Genomic DNA, 17,834 nt, shown 5'->3' with positions numbered 1-17,834 from the left:
AATTTACTGATTAAATTACTGATAATGAATATCCAATATTATGCACAAAGCATATAGTAATGCAATATTAGTTGCATCCAAGTAAAAAACATTTAGATGATAATTGTCTATGATATTTTAATTAAGATTAATTTGTATAATACATAAAATATTCAATATTAACGTGCAACGATATGTTATATAGGAGTAATAGTATCAAAATTGAATCTGGTTTTCTGACATAACTGGCAAAAGGAAATGTTCTTTCTTTGACTTTATTAATTAAAGTTCATGTTCATCTCATTACCTTAAACCACCAACTAATTAAGCTTATTCTAAGATTAATTAATTCTAATAACTATCTGAAAATCTTTTATAAATTATATGGGTAGCAATATTTAGTATTGCCCCCTTATCTATTAGCCATTTTAATTATTTGTGTTCACTAAATAAGTACTACTTACTATTCATGATTTGTGAATCGTTTCATATGAATTAGTTCACGATTCAATTAATAAAATAATAATAAGAAGCTTTTTTATTATTTTTTAAATGTTAATATAAACGTGTAATAAGATTTAAATGCTAATATAGATGTATAATAGTAGTTTGACTATAACAACTAAAATATTCGGACAACAATATCATTATAAAAAAATCGTATTATACATAGTAAATAAAACTATTGTCAATAGCTATTTTTAAAAACTTTTTTATTCCCCTTAAAACCGTCAAAGGCATACATATACATTATGAACAAACTTGTTTCTCACACTTTAGTTATCAGTTTCGTCAATCACAATTTTTCTTGTTTATTAAATTTTAAATAATTACTTAGTAATATATATTAAACGAACTTTGAGACATTACTAGAAAGTTATGGAGTTATATCCAACCCATAGCTCTTCCCAAATATTCCTCCTCACTTCACTGATATTAAGGTGTTTGGGCGTGTGATATGGCATTATAACATGAAATTATGTTATGAAATTGAAGTTTTGTCTGGGTATGCAATACAAAACTTTTTTTTTGTATATTTTTTCATAAATATAAGAATTTCATAAGTTGTAAAACTATTAAAACAGATCCAATTGTTTATTCAATCTTACCAAATAAATAAAAATTTATAAAATCACATAATAAATTATTACAAAACTACTTGTTCTCCACTTAAATAATTGTTTCATCTAACTTTAATTCGTCAAACTTTAATTCAATAAAAAGAAATTGAACAAAAATTATAGTGTACTAGTCTTTAATATAAATCTCTCACGTATTATGGACAAGTTTTTCACGTTGAACTTGTCTTTCTCGATCATGTGATCGAGAAAATGAACCAACATTGTTACTTTGAATTGTAATAAATACAAAACGATAGAAATAATAAATTATTGGTGTAAATGAAGAGAACAAATTTATCATTCAACAATCGGTTGACGTGAGTTAAAGTGAATATAGAATAATAAATTTTAAGTTTGTGTGAATAATAAAATATTTACATTTGAAATAAATGGTTAGTAGATATAAATGTGGGGTTGTTTTAACAAAATATAAACTTGTGAATCAATTTTTGTATTAAAAATATCTCAAATCATGATATGAAATTCACATATCATGATTTTAAAAGAACATAAAATTAGACGGAATTAGCGTAAAATTACATGTCCAAACATTGATTCTATTTTACAATTTCATATGATGATATGATATAACATAATCAAACGTCCACTTAACTTTTTAGAAAAAGCGTTAATTCTATTTTATAATTTCATATGATTATATGGTATCGCATAATTAAACGTCTGTTTAACTTTTTAGAAAAATATTTTCCATGTAGGTTTAAGTTTTTAGAAAAACATTTTCCACGTGTGTTTTGTTGTTTTAGGCCGTATTTCGTGGCTAAAGCTAACTATATATTCTTTTTGTTTTAGCTAATAGTTTATTTTACTTAGTGCTGTTATTAATTCAGAACGAGATATTTAAATTGTCTCTAGAAGCTTTATTTCATATACATTGCTTCAGACAACTTTGATTTCCTAACTTTTTAATCTAATTGACGAATTAAATTAAGTGACAAAAAATTTAATTTGTGGTTTGATTTAGTTGGTTGGCGTTAAAAAGAAATTGACCACTCTTAGTTTGATTTAGTATTTAAAAAGAAAAAAAGTTAAATCGAACTCGAATCAAACCGATATAATATAAATATGTAATTTTATTTTATTTATAGACAAAAAATAGTATTTTAATCTACTTTGTTAATATATTTTTAGTTAGTTTATAACTTTCAATGTTTATATATATTATTTCAAATTTGATGTAAAATTTTGCAAATACTTGATTTTGTCATAAGATCAGAAGTTACAATAATATTGTTATAGTTTTTCAAATTCAAAATTAACAATTTACTTTGTAAATATTTGTATTCAGTTTGATTGTAGCATTTGATCTTATTAAACAAACATATTGAACATTCAGGAAAAAAAATTTTTGTACTCGCATGAATTTTATCGTCTTTTTGAAGATATCTATCCATTTAACATTTTTTAAGTTTAACTTATCGCACATGTAAGTGAAAATATATTCGATCTCTTTTTCAGACACTGTATAGTTATAAAAAACTGAAAATATCGAAAAAAAACCCGAAAGAACCAACTAAAGCCGAAATCAAAAAACCCAACTTTATGTGGTTTGATTTGATTTTTGAATTTAATAAACCGATATAATTAGTTTGGATTCTTTTAATGAAAAGTCAAACCGACCTATATATAACCCTAATGCTAACCATAAGTCACACAAAAAATAACTATAAAAAAAAATATATGGAGAAAAGGGTTGCTCATGTGATTCCAATATTGTTAAACATCCCGGAAGGTTTTAAATTTATATTCATTGAACAAGTAGTTGCTCATTCTTAAACCCCAAAATGTGCTGGCCTATTTTTTTTCGTGACAAGGAAAATCCGTCGTCTCTACTCTTTGTGTGCGCACATGGTCAAATTCCCGCTCCCATGTAATAGCTCGCCACATAGGATAGGTAACCCTTATTAGATTAGCCCAGTGCAACGAGCTCGACCCAGAAACCAAACCTTTTGCTTTCACTGGCAAGGGGTGAAAGCAAGGGTTTCGAACTTGAGACCTCCAACATGTGTTGGAATTCTGACACAATATTTATCGCAGAAAACCCCAACTCATAAAGGGTAAAAATCACGACCTACACCTCTGTGGGATTTAACTTCACTTTATTAAACTCCGAGTCTCAACAAAAGATTACAAACCTATCTAACCTAAAGAATTATAAACTCTAATTCCTAGCTAAGAAATTATAAACTCTAATTCCTAACCACCCAAGACAAAAAAAACCCAGGATAAAGTCTTCTATCGTCCGTCAAGTTTCTCAAACTTGTTAGACGAATCCTACACACACACTCGATTGTAATCAAAACTCTTAATTACAATCTTACAACTTTTTCATCACAAATTGGCAACACTCCCAAGTAACTCTCAAACCTCTTGATCGAGTTTTGATCTTCTCTATGTAAGTGCACAATTTTCTCAAGCGAAACTATCGCCCTATTTATAGATTTGGACTTGAATCCAAAACCTATTTCAACTAGAAATCTTACTTGTGATCTGCTTTCTTTTCTCTTGAAACTTAAAAGCTCATGCGCAGGATTCCTACTTTGTGTGGTACTCCTAGTTCAACTCGTACTTGTCTTCAGTTTTCTTCAACTCCTTATTCAACTCGAACTTATCTTGTTCAACTCGAACTTAACTTTTGCCACATCTTCAACTTGAACTTGACTTCTTTAAACTCAACTCGAATTTGGAATCTTATTCTTATTTGTCTTTGCCGCAAAAAGAAAAACTTCTTTAACCCAACTCCTACTCGAACTTTTTCGACTTAGTTTAGGTGCCGCATCTTCAACTCCTTAACTTTGCTATGTTACTGCTACAACTCCTCCTCACAGTTGACTTGGATAGCAGAAAACCTTCCATGCAATTTTCCTTAATTAAATAAGGAAGCAATTTTCTTTAAGTTTAATTAAGAAAACTTTGTCAATTAAGGAATCCTTCTACGACTAGGATTAGGCAACACATCCTGTTCTATGCAGGTTAACATTGATCAAAACTTTAGAGTCTTTAACAACATGGAAGTCGAAGCCCAAATCAGTAGGCCACCCCGAAGGGTAGGATGTGCTGGCCTATTCTATCTTAATTTTAGCTACCTATTACTCTATAGAACATTGTATAAAAGCAGAACACCTTTTACACATTAGCCTTGATTGAGTCTCGAATAGGAACTCTCATCGTGGGGAGCAAACCGAAGTTGTTGTTGCTGTATGAGGCCAATGAACTTAAACTCCATAAACAATTTGGAGTTTGTAGAAGTTAAAAGACTATTTAATTGTTGTTCAAATAAATGCAAGTCAATCTATGTATAAAAGTAAAGGCAAAGTTGGAAAGCTTAGTTGAGTTAGATAAACTTCCAATTGAGAATTAATGAAGTATATAATATTCTACCACTTGGTTTTCAAATGAAGTAATAAGTTTAGCAGTAAAACTAATCACATTACAAATACAAACCTCTGTCAGATACTGAGCCTCATGGATCTTTATTACACCTTAAATACTGTTATCACTGTTGTTGTTGTTGTTGTGGTTGCTGGTGGCGGCAGCATGGTTGTTGCTGTGATGGTTGCTGTTTTCACTTCTCCTATGCTTAAGCTGTGAAATTTCCAATTGTGTATTCATGAAGAACTGCATTCTCTGCAATTCCATATCTTTCGCAAATTTCATTCTCTGCTTCTCCATCTCCACCATTTGTTGCAGTTTCGCGGTCTCTGTTTGTTCATATGCTTCCCCAAATTTTAGTATTGCCTGTGTCAACTCCCTCACTGAATTCCCCCAATTCTTGTTTCCACTAGCTTCTCCAATTCCTCCCTGCCTTAATGCGCTTGAATTCAGCATTTCCTTCTGAAACCTTGGTCTCTTTTTTTGAAATGTGCCTGGAGGAAAACTGTCGGTTGAAGCAGGTGAAAGGTCCGGTTCTGACTCCGATTCCGATGTGTCTGAATCCATGTGAGGCCTTTTCCGGGACGGTTGCTTTTGTTTCTGCAGCTGTTGATGTTGTCGGAGCTGAGGAAGGGACCTGACTCCCATAGGAATACCCATAGGCACATGTTGGTTACCTGAATACAAATTAGACGGTCCGGCAGCGACGGTAGGATTGATCTTAGCCGTCGGACCTATCAACATATCGAGCTTATCAAAGAAAGGCCACTTGCTTGGTCCTTGACCCGCAGCGATCTTAGATTTCTCCAGCTTGTATTTCTTCTTTACAGTATCAATTCGATTTTTGCACTGAATATCAGTTTTAGGCGTTTTTCTATAATCCTCCCGACTGCTAACAATGTCAGCAACATCTTTCCAGTGCTTCTGCTTCAAATTACCTCTACTCAATTCCATGTACCGCTCACCCCAAGCCTCGATCAGTACAGCCGTAGCCTCTTCACTCCAACAATCCTCCCTTCCACCACCACTACCTCCACCGCCGCCAGACGCTCCAGCAGGTCTCGATTGCTGTATCGGTAGAGCCAACGTCAAGGTGTTCTGAGGAGGCGCTGATGCTACCGTCACCGTTATCCTCCCGTTAGATCGTGGCGATTCCGGAGATCCAGAACCACCGGACTGAGTTTCTTCGTCGTTCTCCATAAACTTTAACCGATTCCGGTGCGCCGCCGACCCGAGAGTTTGTAGAGTGAGAAGATGATGAAGAAGCAATTTTTGGTTAGGGTTTCGGTTGACCGGCGGTATATAATGAGGGGAGGGACTGTTTGGTTAGTAATTGAGTTTAGTTTCGGGTAAAAGTTTTATTTTTTGGACAATTTATCGGTGGACGGAAGAAACAGAGGATGGTGTAACGGCGTCGGTCTTAGGGTGCCGAGGAGTAGGACACGTGGCGGCTAGGTATAGGTGAGAAAGACGACTACTTTTACAGAAAATCCGTCACCGGCGGCGTAAAGATCAATTAGGCCGGCTTAAGGTTTGTTAATACTCCAATATTTTATATTATCACATAATTAACAGGACACTATAATTACTTTCTTTTTTCTCGAAGTATTAATTATGAAGATGTTAATTAACACAGTACAATGATGATATTGAATATGATATTGTGAACACATTTTTCTTTTTTGAACTTTACTTATTAAATTGAGTATAGTATTGTTGTTATTGTTATTTTATTTTGTGAAACTAATGAAGATATCTCAATAAAAGCCTCAAGATATAGAGAGTACAAGTTTTAGGATAAGTAAACTTTCGTTTTATCAAAGATTTTGAAGCTAAAATTATTGAGTTTTTGAAGTTTTGATTTTTGAAATTTGAAGTAATGTTTGAACATGTATTTTCATGATTTTTTGAAAAAAGTTTTGTGTACAAAAAAAAAAAAAACTACTCCCTGAGCCAAACTTTTTGAAGGAAATTGAAATATTTGAAGATCAAATTACATAATCAAACAACTATTTGAAGATATATTTTCAAAAATTCGACCTAAAATTTTTTATCAATCATTAGCAAAAAGTAAAACTAAATATCATAATTATAACGCTTTCTTACTTACGTGTTTGAATTATATCTCTATTTTCAAATAATAAAATGTTATTGGTCATAAAGTCTTGAAGAAATTTTTAAAATAATCAAGTTTTACTCTTGCCAAATTCTTTTGAATTGACAACTTGATATAATTTTAAATTATTGTATTTTCCAAGTTTAGCTTGAAATAGTTCGAATTGACAACATAAGAGAAATAATACACATCACTCACAAGACGTTAAGATATGAGAAAAAAATAATTCAACATACGTTATAAAGTATGAGAAAAAAATGATTTACATACGTTATGAAGTATGAGAAAAAAATAATTCAACATACGTTATAAAGTATGAGAAAAAAATGATTTACATACGTTATGAAGTATGAGGAAAAAATAATTCAAACACACGTTATATATAAAAAAAAAAAAAAACGTATGAGAAAAAAAATGAATCTAACCATATGGAGATGCGGGGGATCGAACCCCGTGCCTCTCGCATGCAAAGCGAGCGCTCTACCATTTGAGCTACATCCCCGATGCTATAACAGTGAGAGAGAAAATATATCAACCTTTTCTATATTTTAGAAAACGTGAACTCATTGTTTGAGCTGTTTATCTAGTTGCGTACGCACCACTCTCCCTGGATTTTATGTTTTTGTTAGTTAAATGTGTTTTTATTAAAATGATCTTATTAGAGTACTTTATTGACATTAAAAACTATTATGCTATATATATCTTTCATCACTAGTTTGTTGTTTTTTCTAATGCTATATATGTCTTTCATACTATTACTCTATCAACATCTGCATTTGCCTAAAGTGTGCATCGATCCCAGTGAGATTTATTTAAAGGCCGAATAGTGCAGGTATATGATGGATTATTTAACAACACAATTCTACCCCTACATTTTAGAAGAAGAAAGATTCCCTTTTCGTTAGAATTTCAACTCAAGTAAAACATAACAGGATCAATAAGAAAAGGAATATGATGATTCCTTAGCTTCTTATTATCCTTCAGGGGGTAATTCATGAAGGAATATAACCTAATGAAGGTTACTAGCTTATGTAGACGACTAATTTGCCTATTAAAGTTGTACTAATTATATATGTTTATGATACGTTGTAAATTCTCATAGCTTTTGAGATGATGATTGATAATATTGCAGAAGCTTAGTTAAATCGCTAATATGGTGACTGCTAGAGTGTTTGTCACCTAAATCCCTCTACTTACAAGACGAACCTCTTGTAAAGAAAATGTCAAAAGGATATCGTTGTGAAGTCTACAGGTATCCTTGAAAAAAAAAACCGTTTGTGATTTGTAACATCATAAAACCTGTTTGATAAAGGAAAACAAACAACTTCACCTCATTCTTTGGCATCAGGAGTTAATTTACATGACTATAGTAAACATGTTTTCCAGAGGGGTATGGTGGAGAAATCAAATTTGAGCAACTTCATCCTCACAGGCTGAATTAGCTACTGTAAACTAAACTGCATAATTACAGGCCTTCATGGTGGTTCATTCTGCAATGTTCCTTCAGATGCCTCCAACGTCTAGTAAAAACTTCCATTATGCTACACCTATATAACCTATGCCTCCCATTTCTTGATCTGCAAAATGGAGAATATCATTAGCTCCGTGTATGTAAACATTGTAAGCAAATTGCATGACAAAGTGAGACTTGTAAAATAGTAGATAAATAGATATGCAGTAAGTCTCCAGATGGACCAGATCCCATCTGCTGTTTCAAAGTAAAGGTGAGAACAGCTTCCTGATGCCTCTAAAATTGGATAGTATAGCTGTGGTGGCAAACTTACTTCCAAAAGCCCAAGCAAAACATTGTTTCTACCAGCAATCCATGCTCAATTGGCTCAAGATAGAGCCTTACTATATATATGCACGTGATGCTGAGTTGTCCAGAAAAGGACATGCCAGCTAGTAATTGTCATGGGGGGTACAACAGCATCTCTTTAGCAGTATGTGTTGTTCAGAATTATGCCAGAAATTGAAGGTAGCATCCTAGACTTTTACAAGAAAGCAGAAAGCAGGCTTCCGTAGTCAAGTGGTGTAGAGCTTCAGGGTTTAGATTCTAACACGCATGCAACGATACTAAACTTGCTCTACACCAACAAATGAGATGTACCAATTTATCACTAGAGCCATGTCATATGACAAAAAACATTTTTTTATCGGATGTACCCAAGAACTAAACTACTGATTAGCAATGAAACCCAAAAAGAAATAACATTACTATCATTTTGCAGCAGCCAAGATATGATTTAGAACTCCAGACTACATACAACACATTTATCCAATGTGCAACTGATATTGGTCTAGAGAAGGATCGCTTGTGAAGTGCAAACATACTGATGGGGCATGAAAATTCAGTGCCACTAAAGGCTGAACGCTCCAGAAAACAAGCAAATCACAGTAGAATTCATCTTAAAAGAAGTAATACTTACCATCAAGGTCTGTACAGGTAACACGGGAGATACACCAAGAACTCCAGGGACCATCAAAACCTTGTCATCTCATGCAACATTTGAGAAGCATTAGACTGTGAAACCATGTTGTCTGAACTTGGAGGTCTGATCATGTGATTTGAGTCACCCGCCACTGGTCTGACAGTTTCCTTAGCACTACTATTTGTACTTGTTTCTGTTTGTGAGGTCTCCATCAAGGTACGTATCTGCGTCAAATTAACAATGATTCCAAAAATTATCCATCAAGATCGACACAGGTAATATTATCATATAGAATTGCACTCACCACATCCAAACGCTTTTTGTGGAGATCACTTGATGACTGCACAGATTTAGAAACATTATGTCAAAACAGTAGCCTGAGTTTCCACGCAACTTAAATAACTCTAGTCATTGATGAATAAGCTGATAACCAGCAATTGTGGACTACAATCAGCAACTAAACAAATGAGCAAGGATGAGTTAAAGATATTGTAACAGATTACATTTAGTAGTCATAATTCTTTTTTTTTAAATAACCGTGGTGTTCGGGATTGCTTGCGCGCACCTCCACTAGTTCCACAGGATATCTACCACCTCCCAACAACAACAGATACCGGGCCTAGGACAGATGGGGAGAAATCACCACTTATTTTTGTCTCAGCTGGGATCTGAACCTGAGACCTCATGGTTCTCAACCCACTTCATTGACCACTAAGTCACACCCTTGGAGCTCTTTTAGTAGTCATAATTCATGTCATGTCATTATTCTACATTAATGCAGATACAAGAAGGGAATATACGACCCACGAAAAGGCTAAGAAAAAGAGGCAGAGCTACATACATTTTCTGGATACTGTTTCCTCTCTTCACTTGAAAAGCCTGGAATAGTCAAGTGCCAGTTTTTCTCTGTAGAGAATCACAACACTTAAGATTAGAAAAATACCTCAGTTTCCTTTATTTCTAAATATATGATACAAAACATCTTTAGACGATACAAACATCTCCCTAAATACCAACCATAAAGTGTAAACAGCATATCCTAAATGTCTGTGGGTGTATGCACATGCTTGTGCACCCACCACAAGCATATTAGAAGACATCATAAAGTAGTCCTCTATGAGAGATAAAATATATGACATTGGGAAAGCAGTTGGAAATTACTGATATTGACATTACATATTACAAATATTTGAGATAGTACCTTGACAATAAATACACATGCATCCAACTTGTGAGTTAACACTGGGTAAGTTGTTGTAGTTAAAGCATGAATTGGGTGGAAAATTTTAAAACTACTTGATCTCTCTATATATACAACTTAAATGTGCAACTTTTAGAGGCATGGTCATATTGTTCTACCATAAGGGTTAAGTTTGATGTTTAAGTTCCTGGAATCACATTCAAAAGGTTACATGGATATAGCATAAGCTGCAACTACTCCCAATGACAAGAGAGTTTGGTATCATTCCAATTATCGGATGTACCCCGAAGGGACAGAGAGAGCTTGTATTAAAACTGTATTCCGTCATTGAAACTTTGCTTGCTACTTATAAATAAGAAAGTGGTGGCATTTCAATTCAAGTATAGCATTCGGATGCATCCATAAGCAGATCAAAAGCTTGAAATACGCAAGAAAATGAAGGAGATGATATGATAAATGTTGGTATTAAAATGAATATGCTGACCAAACTGCCATTACCCAGTTCAGCATATAGCTCCATTTGTGAACATGATCTATGAGCTTTCCTAGTATCATCTGAAACTAAGGAACACGGATAGGACAGCAGCTACTGGGAGAGCCTTAAGCCTAACGAATTTTATTTGTCTACAAACATAACAATTTTTGGCGCATTTTATGTCAGTCGAAATGTGGTCCAAATTTTGTAAAACTAAACATTCCACAGAGGAAGGATGGTCTCTTCCCTAGATGAGGAGTATCTCACAGCATAAGACTCTTTTTTTTTAGAATGAGACAGCATAAGACTGTAAAGAACATATAATCAACAAAAAGAAAATAACAAAATCATACTAAAAAGTTTAAAACCAACATATATAGCAGTAAATCACAGCCTTTATACCTAATAATATAATTACTTCAAGTAATTACTATCCCAAGCCATCATAGCGCTCTTTCTTTCAAATAATGGAAACAAACTAAAGAGCAGATCTTTTATTCGCAAATTGCAGGCACAAACCTAGATGTAACAGTACATCCTTGGACTCCAAAGTTGAAGATTTCCGATGCTTCGCCAAATTGCAAGCAAATGTAGTAACCTACAGTGAAAATCAATGTAAATATATTCATGTATGTCATTTTCACGAACAATTATCTGCAAAGAACTTCAGAAGAAACTAGAACAAACTGGTACAAGTAGTCCAGAAAAATATCAACTACTATATTGCAGCGATAGTCAAATGTGATACACAGCAAACCCCAAAATAACCCAGCAACCAACATCCCCCAGAAAAGAAAGACAAAACATGATTAAAGCTTTTTCAAGCCTAACCGAATCAATGAAGTCATCAGCAATCTCTAGAAGAAGATCTTCAACTTCGGGATCAAGCTTTCCCTGCGCATCCACCTGAAACATTACAACAGTGGTTGTTCAACATCAGTGAGCAAAATCAGCCGTAGGACAACTTTACAATAGTAACAGTGCTGACCGTAATATTAGGTTAGTCAGACTCAATCTCCTCAGTCAAATATTCCAATTTCAGTCAGTTCTATTCTCTTCAGAAATTTATTTCAGAGAAATTCTACATGTTATGATTGGAATCAAAGATTCACTTTGGAAGTTGGGAGGAATGTTATCACCATCAGTATTCATAATCTGTCAGAAAATTCCGAAGTTTCCTTTTTTTGGATAACCGTGGTGTCCGGGCCAGATTTTGCACACAGCGACTAATTTCACGGATACCTACCACTAGAAGACAATAACTCTATCCACCAAGGCTAGGACAGATGGGAAGAAATCTATCTTTCTTTTTGAAGTACCCAACACTGATAACGATATTTTAGAGATTAAGAAAAAGAAGCGGAGGAAAGACCTGTGAAACCAAATCCTGTATCTTTCTCTTTCCAAGAAGCTGATTGCTTGCTTCAGTCCCCTGACTTGAACTCCCCCCTGGAGTAGTTGTTCCGGATCCAGTGGCATCTGGTTGTGAGCCAGTTAAACTCAGGGATTTTTGGCCAGCTGGAGCAGCCATCCTTGGGGAAGACTGCTGCTGATGTGAAAGCTGTTGCTGTTGCTGCTGTTGTTGCTGTTGCTGTTGCTGTTGATGCATCTGGGGGTGCCCAATCTGTTGCTGCTGTTGTACAATTTGGGATAGCTGCTGTGGGTTCAAACCCATTGAGTTTTGGTGCTGTAGAAGCATTTGCTGCCTCTGCTGTTGAAGACGAAAGGAAGGGGAATTAGGAGTAGAAATCGCAGGCATTGGCTTCAACCACTGCTGCTGTGAAGAATTATTCTGCATAATTGCAGATTGTCCATTCTGAGTCAACCCAGGTAACTGAGAGTTAGCAAATGACGTCCTTGGAAGACTCTGAGCCGATATTTTCTACAGCAAATTGTAACATCAAAGTTAGCAATAAAAACAAAGTATTGCAACGTGATAAGGAACACAAGAGAGTATTGGATTATATACATTAAATTCCACAAGAAAATTACATGTGATATACTGAAATGAGAAAGCAAAATTAAAGAAGTGAAGATAATCATGAAATTATGACAGCCTTAAATGACCGTCAGCTTCAAATATATAGCAATATGACGACATCCACAACTATGAAGCACTTTATAACCAGATTTCATCTTGGCTGATTCGATTAACTTGTAACTACACAAGGAGCTATTTTATTTAATTTTTAGGACAAGGGAACCACCCGCCATAACCCTTCGGGTGTGAACTCTAGTGTAATAGCCCTCAAACCACACAGGGGAGATAAATCACACTAGGCAAGCCCATTGCGACAAGTTCGACCAGAAAGCATGCAGAGCGTTTCTTTGTATCAAGTGTGAAAATTAGCAAGACGAGTAAAAGGAATTCCTACTGCAATGTCAATAAAAATATCTATTGGCAAGAACATTTTATCCAGAAAATCATTTATACTTCTCCACAAAGTTTGATTTTTTTAAATCTTGAATAAGGTAAAGATTTTATTGATGTGAAGGAGCAAAACCGCAACAATATACAAGAGACATATAAAAGCCCAAAAAATCATAAGGTAAAGAATTTATTAATGTATAGAAGTAAAACCCCAATTTGATTGTTTGCATTTCTTATCCGTGAATTGTTAATTGCTGAAACAGACACCAAGATTCTCTTTCGCGCCTTAGACCATAACTATAACCAGAAAGTTCAGATCCTACAGGCTAAATCTTCTCCCTTGATGAATATTTTTATTTGTTATCTGGAGAAAATGAAGTGATTGAAGCAACGAACTCAAACATGGTTTTACACAAAACATAATCCAACTATAGTTGAGGGTTACAATCATAGGATTATTTGACAAAATGACATTTGTTAGAAGTCTACTACAGGAAATAAAAGTTCGTTCAACTTGAATAGTACAACCAAAAACGTTGCTAATTAAGAAAAATTAATAAAATATTGGACTTTGAAGTTACAAAAAAATAAATGCATCAAATTGTTCCGAAGTATTTTATAGAAAGTAGCAAATTAGGCAGTCAAAAACAAAAGCATACCCAGTGTAATTCTACAAGTGGGAGATACATCATTCCACGTATGACAAAGAAATGATTGCTTCTACGGCAGCACACCCTAACATACCAATTTCAAGTTCATTTCAATGCTGTTTTTAAACTTCTTCATTTCAATGTTGTTTTCAAATGTCTTCATCTTAAGTATCAAATTCCGATGTGTTAGAACACTTCCATCCTTTTCATTCAGCAATTACCACTCGATGAAGCCTCTTTCCCCTCCCCAAAACATCCACTTGACTTTAAGTGTCTCCATCTCTCACTACTCCTCGACTACCACTTCCATGACGTAATGTCAACTTGAAGTAACTTATTATTTTTTAAAATAGTAAAACTCCCACTTTAGGTCAGCAGTTCTAACTTGGCATGGAGGTCAATTGGTTAGGAAAAGAAGAATTGAAGGGAAAACAATAAATAAGCTAGTGTATTTTAGCTTATAAATGGACAATCATTCTCATTCTTTCTTTAGCATTAAAAAAAGGTTCAAACCTCTCAGGAAAACAAATTAATTATATCAGAACAATTGTTCCATTCATCTGCCCCACTAACCAAGTTTGAGAAATTGTAAGTCGTACAAGGGTCGGGAGCCGATAGACCCTAACGTTTTCTTTCATAAAAATGAAAAAAAAGGGGGGGAAACATGCCATAAATAGGTCTACCAGCAGTAACATATTTCTAGGAAAAAAGAAAACCAGTTATGAATCTGCCGCAAAGGGACAAACTGAGTTAATGATACTGGCTCTACTGTTAAATGCTCACAGTTGGCACCTCAGGACTAAGCTATTACAGCATATAAACCAAGAAATTGCAGCATACCCAATAAGAAACTGTTCATTCAGATAAGAACTCCATGCTGGAAATATATTACTAAGGAACTGTAAGAGCAGCTAACTGCTAACCTATGTGTCTTTGGATCAAATTCAAACTTTTCACAAGGGAAATTTTTTCTTACAAAGCTATTCTCATATATAACCATAAGATTTTACATGGATTGAAATTTTGTGCCATCTCGAGTGGAAGACTGTAAAAGGAAAATAGTTACAGTGAAAAATCTCTGAGATACCGTACCATGTGTGTTAAAACTTGTGATTGTCCTAATGAGATATTTTTTGGGATAAAAAAGTTGAGCATGAACCCAGTGCTGAATCAGTACTTATTTACTATATGCCAAGTTACTTGAATGGCGTTACACATTTATGCAATGTGTTGTGTTTGCATAATCCAAGTATCCGCTGATCAATTTAATAAATACAGTCATATCCTAGTTGCAGAGTTAGTTTAATTCATTAGACAAATACAATAAAAGTTTTAAGATACCCAGAGAAATCTTTCACGAAAATATCTCAAAAAAACCTCTCACATGAAAGGAAATTTCCATGAGAATGAGAACACAAAAAATTCTCTCTGGCTTGCTGTTGTGACTAACAACCAAATTCATGTCCTAATTGATTTTAAAGAATAAAATATGTGGACAGCTTTTTTTGGTTTATACAGCTTGAGCTCAGATGTGAGAAATATTGCAACCAGGTTTCTTGAAAGAGTCACCTCCATTTGATCACAGTGTCATGTGAAAAAATCAGCAGAACAACTGAGACGGATAGTTTTTAGCATGAAACATATATCACTAGCATGTTTCAAGATTGGCACCTGAGTAGTGGTGAGAGGATTTTGCTGGGACAACTGCTGCTGCCTCAGCTGACCTTGATTTACCCTTTGTGCATATGCCAGGGCCCCGTTTGCCCTAAGCTGAGAGCTCATGTTGAGAGATCCCATCATTCCCATTGCCTGTAAGGACTGGCCATGGGAATTCCCTGTATGGAATTGATTCCCCTGCATTAGACCTGCCTTCTGCCGTGGCTGAAACCAGAATAAAACTCCTTTCAGCAACACTTAAAAGCACGACAATTTACAATTAACCTCATCAAGAAAAATAACAATAACAAATAGCAGCTGTGTTCTTAATTGTGTTTAAAACGCTGCCAAATTCTCAAACATTACATTGTCAATCAAAGTTATGCAATAAATGGCCCGGAATAGAGTTGGTAAAACATAATATAAAACTTTCAATCCATTTGCGCGAATCCTATAACTGTTAAAGTGATACAATAACTACTACTACGTGTTAGTCCCGAACAAGTTGGGGCGTCTTTATGAATCTTCACCACGTTTGTCCATGTTGTGTTGTCATCATACCAAATAAATATGAAAAGGAATTTAAATACGTACAAATAATAGCAGTAATAACAACAGCAATAACAATAACAATAACAACAACAATTTAATAAATAAGTTTCCTATAATTTTAGATGCATATAAATCTATGGTAAGGTGCAATAAAAGTGCTGAAAGGATACCGAATTCAAAAATTGAGATTGCAAATTGAACTGGGCAACAGCCGCTGCTGCAGCAGCAGCTTGTCCAGATAACATGGGCAGATGGCCAGTCTGTCCCATTAAAGCTGCCCTAGCTAAATTTCCGCTACCCATCTGACCACCTATTTGCTGCTGTTGTTGGTTCTGTTGTTGCTGCTGCTGTTGCTGTTGTTGAAATTGTTGCTGCAATTGCTGTTGCTGCAATTGTTGTTGCTGCTGTTGCTGGAGCGAAGTACCTCCAACCCCAAAATTCATTTGACCATAAAGCCCTCCTGATTGCTGCCTCATCAAACCAAATTGTTGTTGCTGCTGTTGCATTTGCAATTGACTCATCCTCGCCGCCATTGAGGGTGATCTCTGCAAGTTTTGCTGCATCTGAAAATTAGAGGCGGACATCAAGTTGCTGTTACTGCCGTTAAGATTGCTCGAATTACTCTGTTGCTGCTGGAGCTGCATTTGCTGCTGCTGCTGTTGTTGAGATTGTGTCAATTGCTGTTGCTGCTGCTGCTGCATTTGTTGAGGCTGTTGCATCTGAATTTGATGCTGCTGCTGCTGTTGCTGAGATTGGGCTAACGGGATTTGAGGGAGGTCAATTGAAGGCGATTGTGCGATTGAATTGTTGTTAGAAGGAGAAGTCATCGTAATTCCAGGATTAGACGACGTCGTCGACGGTGCAGCTCCGCCGGCGGTTACTTGGTTTGTGGTATCCATTATAGGGTTCGATGGTTGAGTTAATTTTGGGGAAGATGATGGAATTTCAGCCATTTGTTTATTGGTTTGTGTTGTGACGATGATGATGATTCATCGACTGAACGGAATTCAGATCAACAGAGTCATCGGAAACTTTGAATTTTCAGTTTGGGGATTTTGGGCACTGTGGTCGTCGAAGAAGAAAGTGAAATAGCATAGGTTAATTAGACTTCTGCGGGTCCCATAGTAGCCCACGTGTAACAATTGTCAAAAGTAACAATTTCATGCGGTAACCAATTTAATATTTAACCACTTGTTTAACTATTGTGCACAAGTGAATTACAAGTAGTATAATATGCTAATCCCAATCTCACTTATTTAGCCCCTATATATATTAGGCAACTTTCACATATAGCAAATAAAAAATTTATATTTGTATGTTATAGCAAAGTTTGCATAATTGCGCTCTATAGCAAACATAAAACTGTATAATTCGCTATACATATACAATTGTATAATTCGCTGGCCTATTTCGCTGCAATTGTATAATTCGCTATCCTATTTCACTGCAATTGTATAATTCACAACCTATTTCGCTACAATATTTTTATAAAATTTGCTTTGCATACAATTGAATCGAATTAAAATGTATGTATATTGCATAATTATAAGTGTATAGCAAGAAGATATATGTTTTTCTCTCGCTTTATACAAAAACAGAAACACAATATATACACTTCTGTTGTATAAAGCTAGAGAAAATGTATTTCACTGCAATTGTATAATTCGCAATTGTATAATTCGTTGACCTTTTTCTCTGCAATATTTGTATAAAAATTGTGTTTGTCTACAATTAAATTGAAGTAAAATGTTTGTAAATAATATAATTAAGTGTATAACACGAATATATATGTTTTTGTATGTGTATATACAATTTTCTCTCGCTTTATACAAAACAGAAACAGAAATTATACACTTCTGTGTATAAAGCAAGAGAGGCGAGAATGTGAGAG

At 34.7% G+C, this 17,834-nt stretch overlaps 2 protein-coding genes and 1 non-coding gene across 3 annotated transcripts; all 3 read right to left on the bottom strand.

The window, feature by feature from the left end:
- Window positions 1-4,437: 4,437 nt before the first annotated feature.
- LOC107014779 (trihelix transcription factor ASIL2) lies at window positions 4,438-6,062 on the bottom strand. Its single transcript, XM_015214847.2, has one exon. The coding sequence runs from the start codon at window positions 5,688-5,690 to the stop codon at window positions 4,602-4,604; it is 1,089 nt and encodes a 362-aa protein (XP_015070333.1). The 5' UTR covers window positions 5,691-6,062; the 3' UTR covers window positions 4,438-4,601.
- A 973-nt stretch (window positions 6,063-7,035) lies between these two features.
- TRNAA-UGC lies at window positions 7,036-7,108 on the bottom strand. The gene has a single exon. It is a non-coding gene; the product is annotated as a tRNA-Ala (tRNA).
- A 732-nt stretch (window positions 7,109-7,840) lies between these two features.
- LOC107014778 (transcription initiation factor TFIID subunit 12b) lies at window positions 7,841-17,016 on the bottom strand. The gene is made up of 9 exons (XM_015214846.1): window positions 16,114-17,016; window positions 15,407-15,616; window positions 12,087-12,596; window positions 11,546-11,620; window positions 11,234-11,312; window positions 9,880-9,944; window positions 9,343-9,378; window positions 9,036-9,262; window positions 7,841-8,183 (listed from the first exon to the last, which is right to left on the bottom strand). Exons 1-8 carry the CDS (start codon window positions 16,894-16,896, stop codon window positions 9,089-9,091), a joined length of 1,932 nt encoding a protein of 643 aa, XP_015070332.1. The 5' UTR covers window positions 16,897-17,016; the 3' UTR covers window positions 7,841-8,183; window positions 9,036-9,088.
- Between the last annotated feature and the right edge of the window lie 818 nt (window positions 17,017-17,834).

Source organism: Solanum pennellii, chromosome 3, assembly GCF_001406875.1.
Source record: "Solanum pennellii chromosome 3, SPENNV200".
Taxonomy (NCBI): domain Eukaryota; kingdom Viridiplantae; phylum Streptophyta; class Magnoliopsida; order Solanales; family Solanaceae; genus Solanum; species Solanum pennellii.
This window is presented reverse-complemented; position numbering and strand designations above follow the sequence as displayed.